The following is a 20401-nucleotide window of genomic DNA, read 5'->3' as shown; positions in this document are numbered from 1 at the left end:
CTAACTAATTCAGAATGCCCCACGTTGGGCGCCAATTCTACCACGCGGCCTGCGCAGTGGTTTCATTAATGAGGTTCTGGCATTCAGTTAGTTAGAAGAGATCAAAATAAAACACACAGACAGTACCTTATTTTAATGCTAGGTCCGAGACGGCTCGGTCTCCCTGTTTCCCTGCCTCCAGCCGCTCAGCAGGGCAGCGAGGATTACTCTGGGCTAGCAGGAGAGAGAGAGAGCGAACACGCCGGGGATCAGCCTTTTATTTGGGGGAAACAAGAGATTCAGGGGAGAATTCCATCCAATGAAGGTTGAGGGGGGGCTGTACTCCAAGGTCAGGGTCAGTGATTACGCACACCCCCACACGGATGGGCTCTCTCATCAGGAAAGGGTCGGGATAACTCCGACACAGCCAGAGTGCCTCAGGCCCTTAACGGGAGTCACCCAATCACGTGTCAGAATGGCTCCCCACATTTGTTGTTTCTGTATGGTATTTTTTTTTTTTAAAGAGAGAGTGAGAGAGAATTTTTTTTAATATTTATTTTTTTTTTTAGTTCTCGGCGGACACAACATCTTTGTGTGTGGTGCTGAGGATCGAACCCGGGCCGCACGCATGCCAGGCGAGCGCGCTACCGCTTGAGCCACATCCCCAGCCCATCTGTATGGTATTTTTTTTAACACTCAATAATTTTGATAAGTAAGATTCATCAACGATGTTACACATAAGTTCTGTACAATATTTTACAGCATTTTTACACATCACCAGTGAGAAATCATAGAAAAAGTCGTCAACAATCAAAGAAACAAGTCCTACAAACTAGGAATCAATCTAAAAATTATACCAGACCTTCATGGATTGATAAAAAAATGTATTAAAGGCCTACAATAAGAACTAAATAAATGGAAAAATAACTTTTATGCTTGGGAAGGTGCTGCTATATGGCAAAGTTGGTAGTCTTTTTAAAATCACTTACAAATTCAATGTGATTGCAGTGAAGACCCCAGTACGGTTTTTGATAAGAACTTGACAAAGGGATCCTATAAAGTGCTAGTTTGAAAGTTTGAGAGGAGCCAATGAAATCTGGGGGTGGGGTTACTAGAGGTTGAACCCAGGGGCACTGTACCACTGAGCAACAGCCCAATCCATTTTTATTTTTTGTTTTGAGAGAACATCTTGTAAAGTTCCAGAGAGTCTCACTAAATTGCTGAAGCTGGTCTCAGACTTGCCATCTTCCTGCCTGTGCCTCCCACATTGATGGGATTACAGGTGTGTGTCACTGTGCCAGGCGCCAATACAATTTTTCAAAAGTGTAAAAACAACTGGGCACCATGGTGCATGCCGGTAATCCCAGCTATTGGGGATGCTGAGGCAGGAGGATAAAAAGTTAAAAGCCAGCCTCAGCAATTTAGCAAGACCCTGTCTCAAGATAAAAAATAAAAAGGACTCTGGTACACTCCCCCCCTCAAAAAAAAAATGTATAAAAATGAAGGCTAGCCAAACCAGGTATCAAAACATGCTAATGTTATGATAATTAATGTAGTGTGGTATTGGTATAGATATAAACAGTCTAGTCAAAGAGAACAGGATATCTAAAAAGAAATATGCATTTATGGAAATTCATTACATAAAAGGGAGAATTTTTACAACTGGGCAGGGCAAAGCTCAAACTAGTAAAGAAAGCAATTTGCTTTTTTAAAATTCAAACTAACAACTTTTATTGTGCTTATCAGTAATCTTTTTTTTTTTAAAGAGAGAGTGAGAGAGGGGAGAGAGAGAGAGAGAGAGAGAGAGAGAGAGAGAGAGAGAGAGAGAGAGAGAGAGAGAAATTTTTTTTTAATATTTATTTTTTAGTTCTCTGCGGACACAACATCTTTGTTGGTATGTGGTGCTGAGGATCGAACCCGGGCTGCACGCATGCCAGGCGAGCGCGCTACCGCTTGAGCCACATCCCCAGCCCCTTATCAGTAATCTTTAAAGATCGTTTCATTTGTCTTTTCTCAGCCTCTAAGTTCTATTTTAAATTGACAAGTTGTAATTGCACATACTCATGAAGTACAATGTGATGCTTTGATGTATGAACCTGATGCGTAATGGTTAAATCAAGGTAACACTGCCATTACCTCACATACTGATTTTTTTTGTGTGTGATGTAAACATTTGGAAATTTCTCAGCAGTCCTGAGCTCTGTAACATGTTGTTATTAACGGTGGTCTATATATAGTCTGTGCCTGCTGTATCAGTGTAACTTGTACTTAACTGGACCTTTGCACCCTCTGACCAGCATATCCCCACCCCTGCCCCAGCCCCTGGTGTCCAGCATTGTGCTCTATTTCATGGAGTTCATCTGCTTCCGATTCCACCTAGAAGTGAGATCACGTGGCATTTGTCATTCTGAGGCCAGCCTATTTCACTTAGCAATAATGTCCTCCAGGTGCATTTATATTGTTGCAAATACCAGAATTTCCTTCTTTTTAAAGGCCAAATAGTATTCCACTGTAGTTATATACCGCATTTTCTTTATCCTCCCTTAGCTTGGTGGACACTGAGTTTGATTCTGTATGTTGGCTGCAATAACGACGGGGGCACAGATGTCTCTTTGACACATTGATTTCATGTCTGTTGGATGTATACCCAGAACTGAGATTGCTGGGTGTTGTGGTAGTTCTACTTTGAAGTGTGTGAGAAACCTCTCTACAGTTTTTCCATAATGGCTATACTAATTGATATTTTTCACTAACAATGTATCCAAGGATTCTCTTTTCTCTGTTCTCACTAACATTTAATTTTCTATCCTTTTAATAACAGCCATTGTAATGGATATGAGGGGACATTTTTTTTTTGTTTTTGTTTTTTGCGTTTTCCTGATGATCAATGCCATTGAACATTTTTTTGTTGTTGTTTCACATACCTGTTGGCCATTCAAGTTTTCTTCTGAGAAATATCTATTCAGGGCCAGGCGCGGTGGCGCACACCTATAATCCCAGTGGCTCAGGAGGCTGAGGTAGGAGGATCCTGAGTTCAAAGCCAGCCTCAGCAATTTAGCGAGGCACTAAGCAGCTCAGGGAGACCGTGTCTCTAATAAAATATAAAATAGGGCTGGGGATGGGGCTCGGTGCTCGAGTGCCCCTGAGTTATCCCCATTACCCCAAAATAAGAAATGTCTACCCAGGTTCTTTGTCCATCGTAAAAATTGGTTGCTTTCTTGCTATTGAGCTGTTTGAGTCACTAGTGTGTGTTGGAGACAAACCTCTTATTGAATCTGTGTTTTAAAAGTATTTCCTCCATGGGGCTGGGGATGTGGCTCAAGCGGTAGTGCGCTCACCTGGCATGCGTGCGGCCCAGGTTCGATCCTCAGCACCACATACCAACAAAGATGTTGTGTCCGCCAAAAACTAAAAAAAAAAATATTAAAATTCTCTCTCTCCTCACTCTCTCTTCAAAAAAAAAAAAGTATTTCCTCCATCTGCGGACAGACCTTTCACTCCACTGTCATCTTTGCCGGGCAGAAACTTTTTGGTTTGGTGTCACCCCACTTGCCTATTTTCCCTTTAGTTGTCTGTGATTTGGGGTCAAATTCTTTTTTTTTTAATTTTTTTATTGGTTGTTCACAACCTTACAAAGCTCTTGACATATCATATTTCATACATTAGATTGAAGTGGGTTATGAACCCCCAATTTTACCCCAAATGCAGATTGCAGAATCACGTCGGTTACACATCCACAATTTTACATAATGCCCTATTAGTAATTGTTGTATTCTGCTACCTTTCCTATCCCCTACTATCCCCCCTCCCCTCCCAACTTCTCTCTCTACCCCATCTACTGTAATTCATTTCTCTCCTTGTTTATTTTCCCATTCCCCTCACAACCTCTTATATGTAATTTTGTATAGCAATGAGGGTCTCCCTTCATTTCCATGCAATTTCCCTTTTCTCTCCCTTTCCCTCCCATCTCATGTCTCTGTTTGATGTTAATCTTTTCTTCCTGTTCTTCCTCCCTGCTCTGTTGATAGTTGCTCTCATTATATCAAAGAAGACATTTGGTATTTGTTTTTTAGGGATTGGCTAGCTTCACTAAGCATAATCTGCTCTAGTGCCATCCATTTCCCTGCAAATTCTATGATTTTGTCATTTTTTATTGCTGCATAGTACTCCATTGTGTATAGATGCCACATTTTTTTATCCATTCATCTATTGAAGGGCATCTGGGTTGGTTCCACAGTCTAGCTATTGTGAATTGTGCTGCTATGAACATCGATGTGGCAGTATCCCTGTAGCATGCTCTTTTAAGGTCTTCAGGGAATAGTCCAAGAAGGGCAATAGCAGGGTCAAATGGTGATTCCATTCCCAGCTTTCCCAGGAATCTCCATACTGCTTTCCAAATTGGCTGCACCAATTTGCAGTCCCACCAGCAATGTACAAGTGTACCCTTTTCTCCACATCCTCGCCAGAACTTGTTGTTTGACTTCATAGTGGCTGCCAATCTTACTGGAGTGAGATGGTATCTTAGGGTGGTTTTGATTTGCATTTCTCTGACTGCTAGAGATGGTGAGCATTTTTTCATGTACTTGTTGATTGATTGTATGTCCTCCTCTGAGAAGTGTCTGTTCAGGTCCTTGGCCCATTTGTTGATTGGGTTATTTGTTATCTTATTGTCTAATTTTTTGAGTTCTTTGTATACTCTGGATATTAGGGCTCTATCTGAAGTGTGAGGAGTAAAAATTTGTTCCCAGGATGTAGGCTCCCTATTTACCTCTCTTATTGTTTCTCTTGCTGAGAAAAAACTTTTCAGTTTAAGGAAGTCCCATTTGTTGATTCTTGTTATTAACTCTTGTGCTATGGGTGTCCTATTAAGGAATTTGGAGCCCGAGCCCACAATATGTAGATCGGAGCCAACTTTTTCTTCTATCAGACGCAGAGTCTCTGATTTGATATCAAGCTCCTTGATCCATTTTGAGTTAACTTTTGTGCATGGCGAGAGAAAGGGATTCAGTTTCATTTTGTTGCATATGGATTTCCAGTTTTCCCAACACCATTTGTTGAAGATGCTATCCTTTCTCCATTGCATGCTTTTAGCCCCTTTATCAAATATAAGATAGTTGTAACTTTGTGGATTAGTCTCTGTGTCCTCTATTCTGTACCATTGGTCCACCCGCCTGTTTTGGTACCAGTACCATGCTGTTTTTGTCACTATTGCTCTGTAATATAGTTTGAAATCTGGTATCGCTATACCGCCTGATTCACACTTCCTGCTTAGAATGGCTTTTGCTATTCTGGGTCTTTTATTTTTCCATATGAATTTCATGATTGCTTTATCTATTTCTACAAGAAATGCTGTTGGGATTTTGATTGGCATTGCATTAAACCTATAGAGAACTTTTGGTAATATCGTCATTTTGATAATGTTAGTTCTGCCTATCCATGAAGAGGGTATATTTTTCCATCTTCTAAGATCTTCTTCTACTTCTCTCTTTAGGGTTCTGTAGTTTTCATTGTATAAGTCTTTCACCTCTTTTGTTAGGTTGATTCCCAAGTATTTTATTTTTTTTGAGGATATTGTGAATGGAGTGTTTTTCCTCATTTCCGTTTCAGAAGTTTTGTCGCTGATATACAGAAATGCCTTTGATTTATGCGTGTTGATTTTATATCCTGCCACTTTGCTGAATTCATTTATTAGTTCTAGTAGTTTCTTTGTAGACCCTTTTGGGTCTTCTAGGTATAGAATCATGTCATCTGCAAATAGTGATAATTTAAGTTCTTCTTTTCCTATTTTTATGCCTTTAATTTCTTTCGTCTAATTGCTCTGGCCAGTGTTTCGAGAATTATATTGAATAGAAGTGGTGATAGAGGGCATCCCTGTCTTGTTCCATGGGGTCAAATTCAAAAACATATTGTCCAGAAAAAATGTTGGGGAGCTTTCCCCCGGTTTTCCTCTTATAGTCTTACATCCGTCTTTACCCATTTAGAGTTGACTTTTGTAGGTGGCCTGAGGCAGGGGACCAATCTTGTCCTTTTCCACGTGGATATCACTTTCCCAGCATGATTCACTGAAGAGACAGCCCCTTTCCTGTTGCATGTTGTTGAAACCTTTTTGGAAAATCCATTGACCATGGACGTTTGGGGGCTGTCTCTAGGGTTCTTTAGTCACTGTTTTATGCTAGCACCATGCTATTTAGATTGTGGCCACTTTTTTCAAAGAATGTAAAAAATGACATTGAATTTTGATAGGGCTGGCATTGAATCTGTAGACTGTTTGGGTTGTACAGTCATTTCAGTAATATTAATTACTCCAGTTCAGAAGCATGGAATATTTTTCATCTTTCCAGTATTTGAGTCTCCTTCCATTTCTTTCATTTTATAGGTTTGTGTGTGTGCATGTGTGAGTGTGTGTGTGTGTACACAAATCTTTCACTTCTTTGGTTAAATTTATTTCTATTTTTAATCTATTTTAAATGGGATTGTTTTCTTAATTTCTTTTTCAAATATTATTTAGAAATAATATTGATTTTGTATTCTGCCACTTTAATAAATTTATTATTTCTAATAGTTTTTTGTTGAAAGATTTACTGGATCTTGGGCTGGGGTTGTGACTCATTGGTAAAGCACTTGCCTGGCGTGTGTGAGGCACTTGTTTCAATTCTCAGCACCACATATAAAATAAATGAATAAAATAAATGTCCACCAACAACTAAATATATACATATATGTATGTATGTATACACATATATATATGTATATGTATATATATATATAAAATTTAAAAAAGATTTACTGGGTCTTATCTGAATAAGTGTAGAGATATAACTGTGCACATTCAGGAAGACAGAGCATAGTAGAGATGTTGATTCAACCCAAATTGTTTATAAATTTAATATCATTGTAGGGCTGGGGTTGTGGCTCAGTGGTAGAGTGTTTGCCTAGCATGTTCAAGGCCCTGGGTTCAATCCTCAGCACCACATAAAAATAAATAAATAGAATAAAGGTATTGTGTCCAACTTCTACTAAAATTTTTTTAATTTAATATCATTGTAATAAAAATTCCTGTGACTTTTCAGGAAATTGACAACTGTCCCCCAAACTACCGCCCCATTCTTACGTTAGAATAAAAGTATAAGAATTTAATACAAATTCTGCAAGACCAGGAAATCCCTACCAATTGCCTAGTTAAATTATCAGGAATTAATACTGCTTTAGTTATTGACATAGACATAGAAAAATAGGTTAAGGGAACTGAACAGATAGCCCAGAAGCAGAGTCCTGCACTGAGGGAGTTGAGAACTATGACAGGGGTGGTTCCTACCGGTTCATACCAGTCCTGGAACAGGGCTGGAAGGCCTGTGATTGCATGATGGTCACTTCCTTTTACCCAGTACACAGCCACTCTAATAAATGACAACCTGTTACAGTGGGAAGATCTTACAGGCAGATCCACAGTGAGTGTGTGCTGTGCCTCAGGGTCCTCCTTCAATTTTTAAGTTGTTGATTGACCTTAATTTATCTATCTATCTATCTATCTATCTATCTATCTATCATCTATCTATCTATTTATATGTGGTGCTGAGAATCGAACCCAGTGCCTCACGCATGCCAGGCAAGCGTGCTATGGCTGAGCCCCAACCCCAGCCCCAGGACCTGGTTACCTTTTAACCAAGAGCCTCCAGGTCTGTGAACTAGGAAAGAGGCCACATCTCCTCGCTGGCGTCTCTTGAGTCACTTTTACCCACAAGATTTATAATTTTTCCCCTTATATGAGCCAGTGATTCTCAATATTTAGCATGGGCCAGAATCACCTGGAGGATTTATTAAAATAATGATTGCTGGCCCCATTCCCACTGGTGTTTATCCTGTAGATTTGGAGAGTGATCCACAATTTTCATTTTTAACAAGTCCCTGAACAATGTTGATGCTGCTGGTCTGTGACCCACACCTTGAAAATTTATTTCCCCCAACAGCTTCTTAGTAGTCTACCTCAATAGTCCATCCCTAGAAATAGAAATATTGCGACTGGCCACGGCCATAGGTGCCAGGGAGTCAGATCCCTGTGTTTACAGCTCCATCCTGTGGCTTGTTACATTAAACCACATTATACTCACATTTTCTCTGTTAATCCTCGCTACCTGGCAAGTTTATAATAACAGCAACAATTATAAAGAATCCACCACCATCATATTTAACAAAAGATAGGAAAAGTTGCTATGAAATATTGAAAAAAACACTAAATAAATGGAGTGATATCCCACTTACATGAACAATTGATCAGATTGCCGCAAAGACATAAATTCTTCTAAACAAATTAAATATCAAATTATAATATAAATCCAGTCTGCATGGGGGTTGGGGGTGTGCATTGTGGGAATTTGACAGCTGATTGCAATTTTTATATGGAAAGGAAATGGGCCAAAGTGCCCAATACATTTCTCCCAAAAAATTAGGGAATGGAGAACTGCCCTTTTCCAGACATTAAGACTTACTGTAACATCATCATAAGAATAGAACATGGGGTATAAATGAAAAGATCAACAAGACTGACTCAATGTGATTTGAAAGAGAACCTAAAAATGAGATCTGTGCATATGTAGAACTTTGATCTGGGATATAAGTGGATTGGCAGATCAGTGGGGAAGGGAATGCTAATCAATCGAGAAAATGATGAATACAGAAGAAAAGTAAATGGTATCCTTTCCTCACACTGCATAAAAGTTAGCACCAGAAAAGTTAAACATTTAAATTTCAAAAGCAAAGATTTAAACTTCCACTAGAACATGTAAGTTCCTCAAATCCTGTATGTTCTCCAAGTTATATATTTCTCCATCATAAAATATTTCAAATATATAGAAAAGCATGTATATGGGTCTATCTTTGTACATATTCTATATCATATATTTGCTGAATCATTTGTAAGTAGTTTGCAGACAGTATGTTCCTTTGATTCTTGTAAGAGTATAGATATTCTTATATATCTCAATACTATTAATTGATCCAATAATGTAACATTATTTCAATGATATCACCTAAAATATAATTGCTGTTCAACTTTCATGTGGGAACAAGAACATCTCTCACATAACTGTAATGCCTTTCTCATGCCTGAGGCAATTGATTCTATGATAGTGTCAATATTCATTCTATTTTCGAAACTTCCCCAATTGTCTTGTATAAGTCTTGTTCCAAATCAAGATGCTTGATTCCAATTCTCTTTAGGATGTCGGCTTTGCAAGTCTATGACAATTGTCTTCTGGAAGGTCACACATCCTGAATTTGTCCGATTGTTTCCACACGGTGACATTTAACTTGCCTTTCCCTTCTCCGTGTGTATTGTAACCAAGATGTTATACTCAATTCAAGTTAATGGGGCTGGAGTTGTGGCTCAGTGGTAGAGTGCTTGCCTGGTATGTGCAAAGCACTGGGTTTGATCCTCAGCAACATATAAAAATAAAATAAATAAGATAAAGGTTTTGTATCCAAAAATTGTATTAAAATTCAAGTTAAACATTTTGGTAAAAAAGTGTCATAGGAGATATATTATGGTTCATTTTACAGTGTATAGTTCATATTGCAATGTATCAGGGAGAAGATCAGCTATTATATTCTTAACAATGCTAATTTAAGACGGGAATCCTGATTTTCCCATTATAAAAATACATTTCTGCTGAGTGTAGTGGTCCATGTCTGTAATTCCAGCTTCTCAGGAAAGGAGGCAGGAGGATTGCAAGTTCTGGGCCAGCCTGGGCAATTTATATTTGATATCCTGTTTCAAAATTTGAAAAAACAGAAGTAAAGGATTGGGAATGTGGTTCAGTGATACCACATTCCCAGCACAGGAAAAAAATTCTTCCTTTGCAATCAATAAGAAACTGATGAGAGGCTGGGGCTGTAGCTCAGTAGCAGAGTGCTGGCTAGTATGTGTGGGGCACTAGGTTCGATCCTCAGCATCACATTAAAAAAATAAAATAAAGGTATCGTGTCCACCTACAACTAAAAAATAAATATATAAAAAAAGAAATTGATGGGGTGAAAATTTATCAACTGGGAATATCCTGAATTCCCACAACTAGTGTCCTAGTGGTATTAGTACCTATTGAGACCCTTGCTCACATAAAATACCACACAAGGAGTAGCAAAATTGTGTTTTCTTTTTCTAATAATGCAATTTATTCCAATTTACTAGCTAGCATTTTTCTGTAAAGAAGAGTTTTCTTTTTCTTTCTTGTAATCTGTTTTTTAAAATTGCTATAAGATTATATATTTTTTATTTATTCCATATATTACAATCAATTAAAGTCTTTATTCTTTGTTCCATTTGTTCTACTTGTGGCCATGGGGATCTGCTTCCCACTTGTCCTTTGCCTTGCCCTATTGGTCATCAAGCATTTCCTGGCTTTCCAGGATGGGAGGTGTCATAGATGCCTACAGTTGACATTTCCTGTCCTCCCTAAAACCAGCCATTTCTCTAAGGGATGGGGGAAAGAGATTGAGAAACTACAATCGCATAGTGAGTATGTTCATACTATTGTGATGTAGTCGCTTTCATTTTACAAACCCAGAAAACATTTTAAAAACATGATTTCATATTGGCCTTTCCAGTTCACATTTAACATGATAGTTTTAAAGCATTGATTTTATGTATGATTCTCTTTTCTCTTACTTCTTTCTCCTAAAACATCCATAAAGTAACTTTTTTACAGTGTCAACATTACTGCTGACAATAACCCAGTGAAGTTTTAGATTTCTGTTTGCATTTAGGATATATCCAACCAAAGATGTACATTAAGCGATATAAGCAAAAGTGACATAAAATAATATTTTTAACAACATGATTTTCAATTTTATATTAATCATACGTTTCTCTTTTACTTGTTAAGAGTTATTTCCTTTTTATTTAATTTTTCAAACATTCAAAATATTTTTGTGGTTTGGAAGTCAAAGTCAAACAAAAAGAGGGTCACAGAAGCCTTGCCTGCCCCTCTACCCTTCTCTGCTTCACCCAGTCATTGCAAGTAACAATATTGTAGGTTTCTGGTTTATTCTTCCTATATTTTTATTTGAAAAACTATTATTATTTGCATCTATTATTATAGACTGATTTATTATATACATTGTTATATATAAGGGTAAGTGGGAATCCCTCCATTTCAGCTAATGAAGACTTTCCTTGTTCTATTTTTTAAACAACCGTGTCATAATCTTCTATTGTGTGGATGTGTCAGAGTTCATTCACCTCATTTTCTGGTCCTACGAAGACAGACAATCTGAAGTCACACACGATAACTTAATTGCTGACATACACCTTCAGGGCAGATTCCTAGAAGTGATTGCTGGAAGGATAGATGCATTGCTAAATTTCCGAAACACATCCCCAGCTCAGGAAAAAATCCCCAGGGATTACACCATTCTGGATTCTTAACCAGCTACGTACAGAAAGACTATTTCACACCTTTGCCAGCAGAGTTTGCTGTCAAACTCTGTTTGGGCAGTCTGGTAGATGGAAAACATTGCAGCATAGTTTCAATGTGCATTTTGGTTACTACGGAAGTGAATCTTTTCCTTATTTTAAGGGCCATTTGAAATATTTCTTACAAATTTTCTGTCATTGCAAATTAAAAAAAAATATTTTTTCTTTAGTTGTAGATGGACACAATGACTTTATTTTATTTTTATTTATTTATTTTTATATGGTGCTGAGGATCTGAACCCAGTGCCTCACACATGCTAAGCAAGTGCTCTACCACTGAGCTACAACTCCAGTCCTCTGTCCTTGAATTTTATTCTCTTTCTTCTTGGGTTTTGATTTCATAGAGCTCTTTGTATATGAGGGAGATTAGTACTTTTTCTTTGATACTAGCTGTATTTTTCCTAGTTTTTCTTGTTTGAATTTTATAAAAATATTTTAGTTGTAGATACCTTTGTTTTGTTTATTTACTTATTTTTATGTGGTGCTGAGGATTAAACCCAGTGTCTCACACATGCTAGGCCAGCACTCTACCACTGAGCCACAACCCCAGTCCCTCTTGTTTGAATTTGATTATAGTTTCTTTTTTTTCTCCTCCCCCCCATGCATTAAAAGTCTTTATGGCTTTCCTAATATGACTTATTACAAAACATGTATTTCCTTGTGACTCGTGATGTTGTGTTTATTATGCATTATATTTCCATTTGTGCTTTCTATTTCCAGGATTTGTTTGACTATTTAAAAATTATTTTAGTCTCTCTGTTAAGTTTCTCAGATAAATTGTGGAAGTGTTTCTTTACATTTTCTTAAAGTTCATTGCGTTTCTTTAAAACAATTATTTTGGATTCTCTGTCCAAGAGATCAGCCAGCCATCACCCTGTGGTTGGCTTCTGTTGCCTCACTGTGTCCATTGGGTGAGGTCATGGTCCCTGTAAGTCCCTGATGCTTGCTGGCATATGGAGATATCTGAACATTGAAGGGTCAGGTATTCATTTCAGTCTTGGCCATCTCACTGTGTGACGGAGTCCGTGGAGACTCTACCATTTCACCCCTAGGTGGCAGACTCAGTCCAAGTTTGCTGCAAGTCATGGTTGGTATGTTGACACAATTTTGACATTAGGGGGAACCCTAGACTCAAATTTCTTGCAAATTTGTAGTTGGGGTGTTGTTCAAGATAGGTTTGGGTAGTGCCCTAAGTGAGTAGTCTGTCCTCACAGTGTCTGCAAGCTCCACCTGTGACATCTCATTTACAGTCCCTGGTCTGTGATCAAGTGCCATGGGACTCTGCCTGGTGCTGGGTCTCACCCTGGTGGGTTCATCCCTGGGCTCCAAAACAATGTCTTTCACCCACCTCCTTCTTCTTCCTCCATGCAGTTACTCTGGAATCATCAGGTGGTTCTATTTCTAGTTGTCTGAAACATCTCCATAATGGTTCCACATTGTTTTCCATGATGACTATATTAATTCACATTCCTGACAATGGTATATACAGATATTGTGTCCACCTAAAACTAAAAAATAAATGTTAAAAAAAAAAGATGTAGAGGAAGGGGGGAGAGGGAGGGGAGGGGAGAGACCATTTTGAAGATACCCCTCTAAAACCACTGTAGCCAGTCCTCTGGCCTCTCTACATATGACAATTTTTAAAAGTCACTTTTTTTTTCATGCTGTGACTAAAATACCCAATAAGAGCAATTTAGAGGAGGGAAAGTGTATTTGGGGCTCATAGGTTCAGAGGTCTCAGTCCACAGGTGGTCAACTCCATTGCTCTGGGCCCAGGGTGAGGCAGCACATCATGGGGGTGGTGGGGAAGGGCCCAGTGAAGGAAAGCTGTTAGCTCCTGGCAGGGTCAGGAAGCAGAGAGAGGAAAGGGGCCACAGGAAGATGCACCCTTCCAGGGCACGGACCCGGGGACCTGTCTCCTCCAGCCACACCCCACCTGCCTAGAGTTACCACTCAGTTATTCCATTCAAATTAGGGTGGACCAATTAAGCTATAATTCTCATAATGTAATCATTTCACCTCTGAATATTTCCACAGGAGCTTTGGGGGATACCTCATGATATCTCATATCCAAACCTTGTTTGAAAACCAACAGCAGGAATCCATTGTTTGACCCATATCCCTTTGCTGACGTGGCAGAGACTTAATATAGCGCCCTGGAATATTTGCATCTTAAAAGAAGCTGTCAGAGGAGCAGAATACTTAAACCAAGTCCAGGGCATGCTCCTGTGGACAGGCGGGACTGAAGGCAAAGTAGATCGGGGACTTCCCCAGGGCCTGTTGCACTACATCTTCTCTGTCTTTTCTAGGAAATCATTTGTCCCTGAGATCCCGTGAGGAACGGGTCATGAAGGGTCTCTGGCTTTGGCCTTGGGTGGCAAATAATGCCTGGCAGGGTTCAGGCACCCTGTTCTTAGTGTTGAGTTTCCAGCCAGAAATCTGGACACGTGACTTTGACCCGTGGCTCCTCGCCACCTCCCGCGCCTCTCTTTTCATCTCTCCCACAGCACAGGCAGGATCTTTCTTCCTCCTCATCCACCTCTTTCCTATATTCTGAGGGGAAGAGCAGCTAAGTTCTTTGTGGTCTCTGAGGAGGACAGATGCTCCCTAACAAGATGCAAGGATTCTCACCATATGCAGAAAGAAAACGTGAACTGCCTTAGCACTTTGTACAAACATAAGGAAAAAATCAAGTTCTAAGAAGCAACAAGATCACATCATAAACTTGTGTATATGCTTTTATATTCATGTATGCTTATATAGCTGGTACATGTTCAAGGAATTTTAACTGGGTAGGATTGCAAAAGAAAGTCATTGAAAACCAACAGCAGGAATCGAGGACACGGCAGCTCATCCTGTCTCTACCAGGTGTTCCCCTCACCCGGGAGTGTTGTGCATCTCCCCCAGCCTGGACACAGCTCTGAGACTGGTGTGGACCGTGGATGTCAGTCCCATAACGGTCCCAGGAGCTCCCTATGTACCACTCCTCGTGTGCCACTCCTAAACACGGGGGTAGGAGTCTCCCCTATTTGGTAAGAAACTTACTTTGGTGTTGTTCCTGGTCTTCATTTGGCGGGTTTTGTCTATTGGGAAGGTTCGTGTCAGCGTTGGACTAGGCTTTTCTTGGCACATTGGCACATCCTGGATCTTGATTGGGATTTTAGTTGATTATTATTGTCACGTACCTGCCGCTTAACTTGGATATAATGTCTGACCTAGCTCCCTGTTGTCATGTGCCCTTGTGTCCATGATAGAGTAGGCCACGTTTGTCCCTGGACACTGGCTGAGTGGTCTATTTCCATCTTGGCCAGGAATCGTGTCTGGTTTGTGCCCATGTCCTACACTGTCTGATCACTTTGGTTAGGAAAACTGTGTGGGGATTTTTCTTGGGCTCTGACCTCTTCTGTAGGGAGAAGTGGGTCTCATTTTCTACCTGTTAAAGTTTCTTGAGCATGAATCAATTTCATAAACATATTCATAAGTTTATAATGTGATCTTGTTGTGTCTTATATTTCAGATTAACTAACTCAATTTCTTCCTTGTGTTCGTATAAAGTGCTAAGGCAGTTAGCATTCTCTTTCTGCACAGAGCAAGCGTTCTTACATCCCGTTCATGTGCATCTGTCCTCCTCAGAGACCACAAAAAACTTAGCTACTCTTTCCCTCAGAATGCAGGAAAGAGGTGGACGAGGAGGACGAAAGAGCCTTTGTGTACGGTGGGAGAGATGAAAAGGGACGAGACGTGTAAGAGGTGGTGAGGAGCCTCGGATTCCAACTGGATGTTCACAAGCCAGGAGAGGAAACTGAGGCCCGGGGAGGGCGGATGATGCTTCCTGATACTTCACAAAAAGTCGCTTTTCATCTGACAGTGCTCTAACCCCTCCGAGGGCAGAAGTTGGTCCAGCAGGAGCTAAAGGGCAGAAGCCCCACCTCCTGTGCCCACCCTCCACTCTTCACTACCCTCCCATCACTGACATCCCCTGTCTCCCCGGGTGCCCCTGACCTCAGTGAAGTGTGTGATGACTGTAAGGTGCGGACTCCCCATGGTCTGAGACCCTTGGTCCCTGCAGGACCCCACCGGCTCAGGCTTCTTTGTCCTTGGGGTTACTAAACCTGGCTCTTGCTTGCCAATGGCAAGATCACTTTCTGCCTCATTTTCTTCTGACCCTGAGATCTCATTGTCCCTACAGGTTTGGGGTTGGGAGCATTCCTGCAATAGATAGGCCCCAAATAAAAGGAAAAGACACGTTTTGGAGCTGTAGAGTGCTGGCCCAGACCTCTTCCTGGAGGGTTTCTTATTGCTGGTGATGCTTGAGTCTTCTCCACCCAGAGGCACAGCCCTCCTGGGAACATCAGTGCATTGACTAGGAAAAGGTTCAGGGCAAGACCTGAGAGGGAACCCTGGAGACCATGGAGCCCAGACATTCTCATTATCAATACCAGGTGAGTTGCCAAGCCAATTACAAAATGGATCACATGGATTTCCAAGTAGACAATGAGGTCAGCACTATTCAGGACAAAAAGGTAAAAAACCAAGCTGGGTCTCAAGATCTAAGTCAAACAGCAAGTAGGTGATCATTATCATGACCAGAAACAAATATATAATCAATGTTCTTGGTGTGCATAACATGAAATGAGAACGTCAGACCAACATCCAGGTGGAAAACAAGAACCAGCCCATCCCGGGCAGTGCACAGACACCACAAGACAACCTTGCACCCCAACTGTACAGCAGGTAGAGGACGATGGTCATCTGTGGATAGAAAATGCTGACTAAGATCAAGGCTATGGCCACTGTGTAAGTGGATCGCCACGCCAATGTCTCAGTATAGAACAAGGGCCACTTTAACATGGACAAGGGACACTGCAAGTGTGTGACAAGGACCAAAACCACATATCAAATCCTGTCTCTATCAACTGCCTGGGGACCGTCCAAGTCAAGAAGAAGTGCCACTTTGTAACATTCCACATGGCAAGCCACAAGATGGATCCCAAGGCAGCTGCTTAGCTAAGCTCGGGAAAGATCAAAGGCAGACACGGAATTCTAAGCAGGACCAAGGGCATGATCAAAGCACAAAAGGAATGTCAGATGATTTAAGTAGAGAGGAAAAACCCGTCAGTCGTGGGCAAAAGGACAGAGAGAAGGATGGGTCCCAAGGCAGCTTTCCTGTTGCAACAAAATAGCTAAAGTCTGCGACAAGAAGCAAAGATCAGAGTAACAGAGGAGAGGAATTCAAAAGGATGGGTTACCATCAGAGTTGTGTATCATTCTGTGTGAAAATGAATTTCAGGGAATGAAGTTTGGCAAAATCAACAGATTACTCAAAATGTTCCCTTATACTGAGTCACTATCTTTGGAGGGTGCCCGGTAGTAAACCCAAGGTCTTGTGCATTCTAAGCAGGAGCCCTACCACCAGACTGCACCACAGCCTGAATTCTCTTGATTTGCTTTGCAATACCGAGCATTGAACCCAGAGCCTTCCATCAGCTAGGCAAACACTGAGCAACATTCCCAGCCCCTTCGTAAAATTTTAAATTTGTGACAGGGTCTTGCTAAGTTGCCCAGGCTGGCCTTGACCTTGTGATCCTCCTGCCTTGCCTCTCAAGTAGCTGGGATTGCAGGAGTGTGCCACCATGCCCAGCGGGACTTCTAGTTTAAGATGTAAATGAGGCAGCAAGACGCTCTAAGTCCTTGATATCTTAGCAAGAATAAATGTGCTCTCCAGAGATAGACTGTACGTTGGTCAGGGCTGGCAGGCTCAGGTAGTGAAGATAAGGGGGGAAATATGTGGGACAAACTGGCTCTGCTGCTGCCCCACTTAACCTTCCAAGGAAGCTCCAGAGAAGGGCAAAGCTGCAGGAGGAGGAACAGTTTGGACCAAGCAGAAAGCACAGGCATGGACGGCAGGTGACCTGAGTGCCACCCCAGCTCTCTCTCTGCTCATAAAGTGAACCCCAGGCAAATCTCTGTTCCTCTGAGCCCCAGTTGCCTGTTAAATGGAAGGCGCTGGGCATGCTGGAGGTCTGCTCTGGTCCTGCCTTTCTGGAATTCAAATCAACTTCTTGTGCTGGCCTCCTGCTGTGAGTGGAAACTGGGGAACCTGATGAGGGGGTGAGAGAACAGGAGGTACTGTACCCCTGTCCCTTCCAGGAGCACAGTCTAAGGCCCCCTACTGCAGTCGGGCCTGGGTGTCGGTACATCTGCAGTACAGAGAGAGCAGCACCCCCACTTCTGGCTGACAAATATGAAATGCACCATTGGAGGTAACAAAGCTCTAAAACTTTTCAGGGGTACATTACAAAATAATAATAAAAAAGACATACTGTGTTCCTTAATGAGAAGACTCCAGAGTGAAGATGTCAACATTTACCTTTTCAATTTATTTTTTAAGTGTACAACACTCAAAACCCATTTTTGCTTTTGTTTGTTTATCTACTTGGGGCAGTGATACACCTTGGAGGAACTTCAAAGCAATACTTAAGTTTATGCAATAGAATAAATTCTTGGGAATAGCCTTGAAATTTTGAAAATGATTAATTGGAGGATGTTTGAACCTCCAATCTCTAAAAATGTCCTGCAAAGTGACTTCAGTGAATATGTTGGTTTTTTTAGCAGCATGTAGAGGCAGGAAGAAAGTAATAGAAAAAAAAGAAACCCAGGAACAGGCCTATTTTTATCCAATTCAGTGTAAGATATAATGTCAAGTTCCAAACAATGAACAAGGGTTATTCCAGAAGACTCTAAAATAAGGGGAAAAAAAGAAAGAAAGAAAGAAGGGAGAAAGAAAATAAAATAAAAAAGAAATAAGACTGTAGGTTTATTAGTTGCAAAAACAAAGGAATTAACTCTTGTCTAAAGGGCGGTGCAGATTCAACTGCTATGAGGGGAAAAACACAGCACTCCTGTAAGACGGTTTCTTTCCTCCCAGGAAGCAGTCTGCGGTGAGCAGTCTGGCGGGCAAGGTGGCTCAGCAGCTGGAGAACTGGCAGGGTCCCTGGCTCCTTCCTTCTTGCCCCTCCATCTCCCAGGTCTTGTCTTCGTTGCCAGGGCTGGAGATGGATAGCTTCCATCCCTATTTCCCAGGTGACAGACAGGAAAAGGATAAAACAGCTTTGGCTTTAAGAAATGACCTGGAAATTGCAGTCTTTACTTACATCCCTTTGATTCAATTCATGACTCAACTCTGAAAACTTGGAAAGGGGAGAAATAACATTGTCATTAGTCTCTGGCTCATCCTTGGTTATTTCATCTCTTTTTTACTATTTTCTTTCCTCCTGCCAGCTTTGGATTCCGTTTGTTCTTATTTCCCTCATACAGTTGGATTATTAGTTGTATATTTCTTCTTAATGTAGGTCATTATAGCTGTGGATCGCCCTCACTCATCCCATAAGATTTTGGTAGCTGGCATTTTCATTTTGTTAGTTACAAGATGTTTTCTGATTTCGTTTATATTTTCTTTTTTGATTCATTGGTTATTTAAAAGCATGCTTTATATACAAACAGAGATATGAAAAAGTGTGGTATATGTCTGTATTAAGATTTGTAATACAAAAAAAAAAAAACAAAGTACATGTATAAAGGCATGAATTGGAGTGAACATACTTTACATACAGAGATATGAAACATTGTGCTCTATATGTGTAATAAGAATTGTAATGCATTCCACTGCTGTTGTGTATTTAAAAAAAGTAAAATCAATAAAAGATAAAAATAAAATAAAAGCATGCTCATTCCACCTACATGGGAATTTTCTACTTTTGCTTTTGCTATCTGTATCTAGTTGCTTTCTACTGTGGTTAAAGAAGACACTTTGTTATGATTTCAAACTTTGTAAACATACTGACCTTGTTCCGTGGCCTGGCATGTGGCCTATCTGGGAGTATGCTCCATGTGTACTCAAGAAAAATGTGTACCCTCCCGTCTTGGTCTAGAATACTCTATTTGTATCTTTTAAGCCTAATCAGTATGTCAAGAGCTTTGTAATGTTGTGAACAACCAATAATAATTAAAAAAAAAAAAGCCTAATCAGTGACCAAAAGACCTGATAAGAGCAATTAGAGGAGGAAAATGCGTATTGGCTCACCATTTCAGAGGTTCCGTCATCAGCTGACTCCACAGCTCTTGGCCCAAGGTGAGGCAGAACATCATGGCGGAAGGGTAATGTGGAGGAGAGCAGCTCAAGACATGACAGCCAGGAAGTGGAGAAGGCACTCTGCTCACCAGGGACAAAAGATAAACAAATATGAGCCCCAGAGGCACACCCCTAGTGGCCCATCTCCTCTAGCCATAACCTGGCTGCCTACAGTCACCCTTCTCCAGCTAATCCTTATTAGTGGATCAATCCACCGATTAGGTTACAATTCTCATGGTGTACTCATTTCACATCTGGACCTTCTCACATTGTGTCATACATGAGCTTTTGGGGGAAACCTCATATCCACACCAATTTTTAAATTCTTGCGATTTTTAAATCAGTCTATTTGTCTGATATTAATGTAGCCACTTCTCTTGCTCTTTCAATCTGATGAACCAGCTTTTCCATCCTTTCACTTTCAACCTGTTTGTACCAATGAATTTCTATATTCTCAGAGAGCATATAGATATATTTATTGCTGCTCTGGTCCTTATCATTTCTATATACTTCCCTTTTAGAATTACCTTTGCTGTATCTCATAAATTTAGGTATATTGTGCTCCATCTTTGTTTATTTCAAAAAATTTTTTCAAATTTCCCTTTTAATTTCTTAATTGAGACATTAGTTATTAAAGAATATATTATTCAATTTCCATGCATTTACAAAATTCTGAAGTTCTTTCTGTTTTTTTTTTTAATTTCTAGTTTTATTCCACTGTTTTCAGAAAGGATGCATGATATTATTTCAATCCTCTTAACTATGTGAAGACTTGTTTTGTGGCCTAAAATATGATCCATCCCAGAGAATGTTCTATATGCAGT

General features: G+C 40.4%; 1 protein-coding gene across 1 annotated transcript in view; it reads right to left on the bottom strand.

The window, feature by feature from the left end:
* Nucleotides 1-18398: 18398 nt before the first annotated feature.
* Nucleotides 18399-20401, bottom strand: part of STK4 (serine/threonine kinase 4) — a 153011-nt gene continuing 151008 nt past the window's right edge. The window contains exons 11-12 of the mRNA XM_081290378.1: nucleotides 19530-19658; nucleotides 18399-18518 (exon numbers count right to left, since the gene is read on the bottom strand). Of these exons, the coding sequence (XP_081146504.1) occupies nucleotides 18414-18518; nucleotides 19530-19658 (234 nt within the window). The 3' untranslated portion in view covers nucleotides 18399-18413. The remainder of the gene's footprint in view (nucleotides 18519-19529; nucleotides 19659-20401) is intronic.

Source organism: Spermophilus citellus (assembly GCF_964194105.1).
Source record: "Spermophilus citellus genome assembly, chromosome: 4".
Taxonomy (NCBI): Eukaryota; Metazoa; Chordata; class Mammalia; order Rodentia; family Sciuridae; genus Spermophilus; species Spermophilus citellus.
The sequence above is the reverse complement of the archived record's forward strand: the minus strand, read 5'-3'. Positions and strand labels throughout refer to the sequence as shown.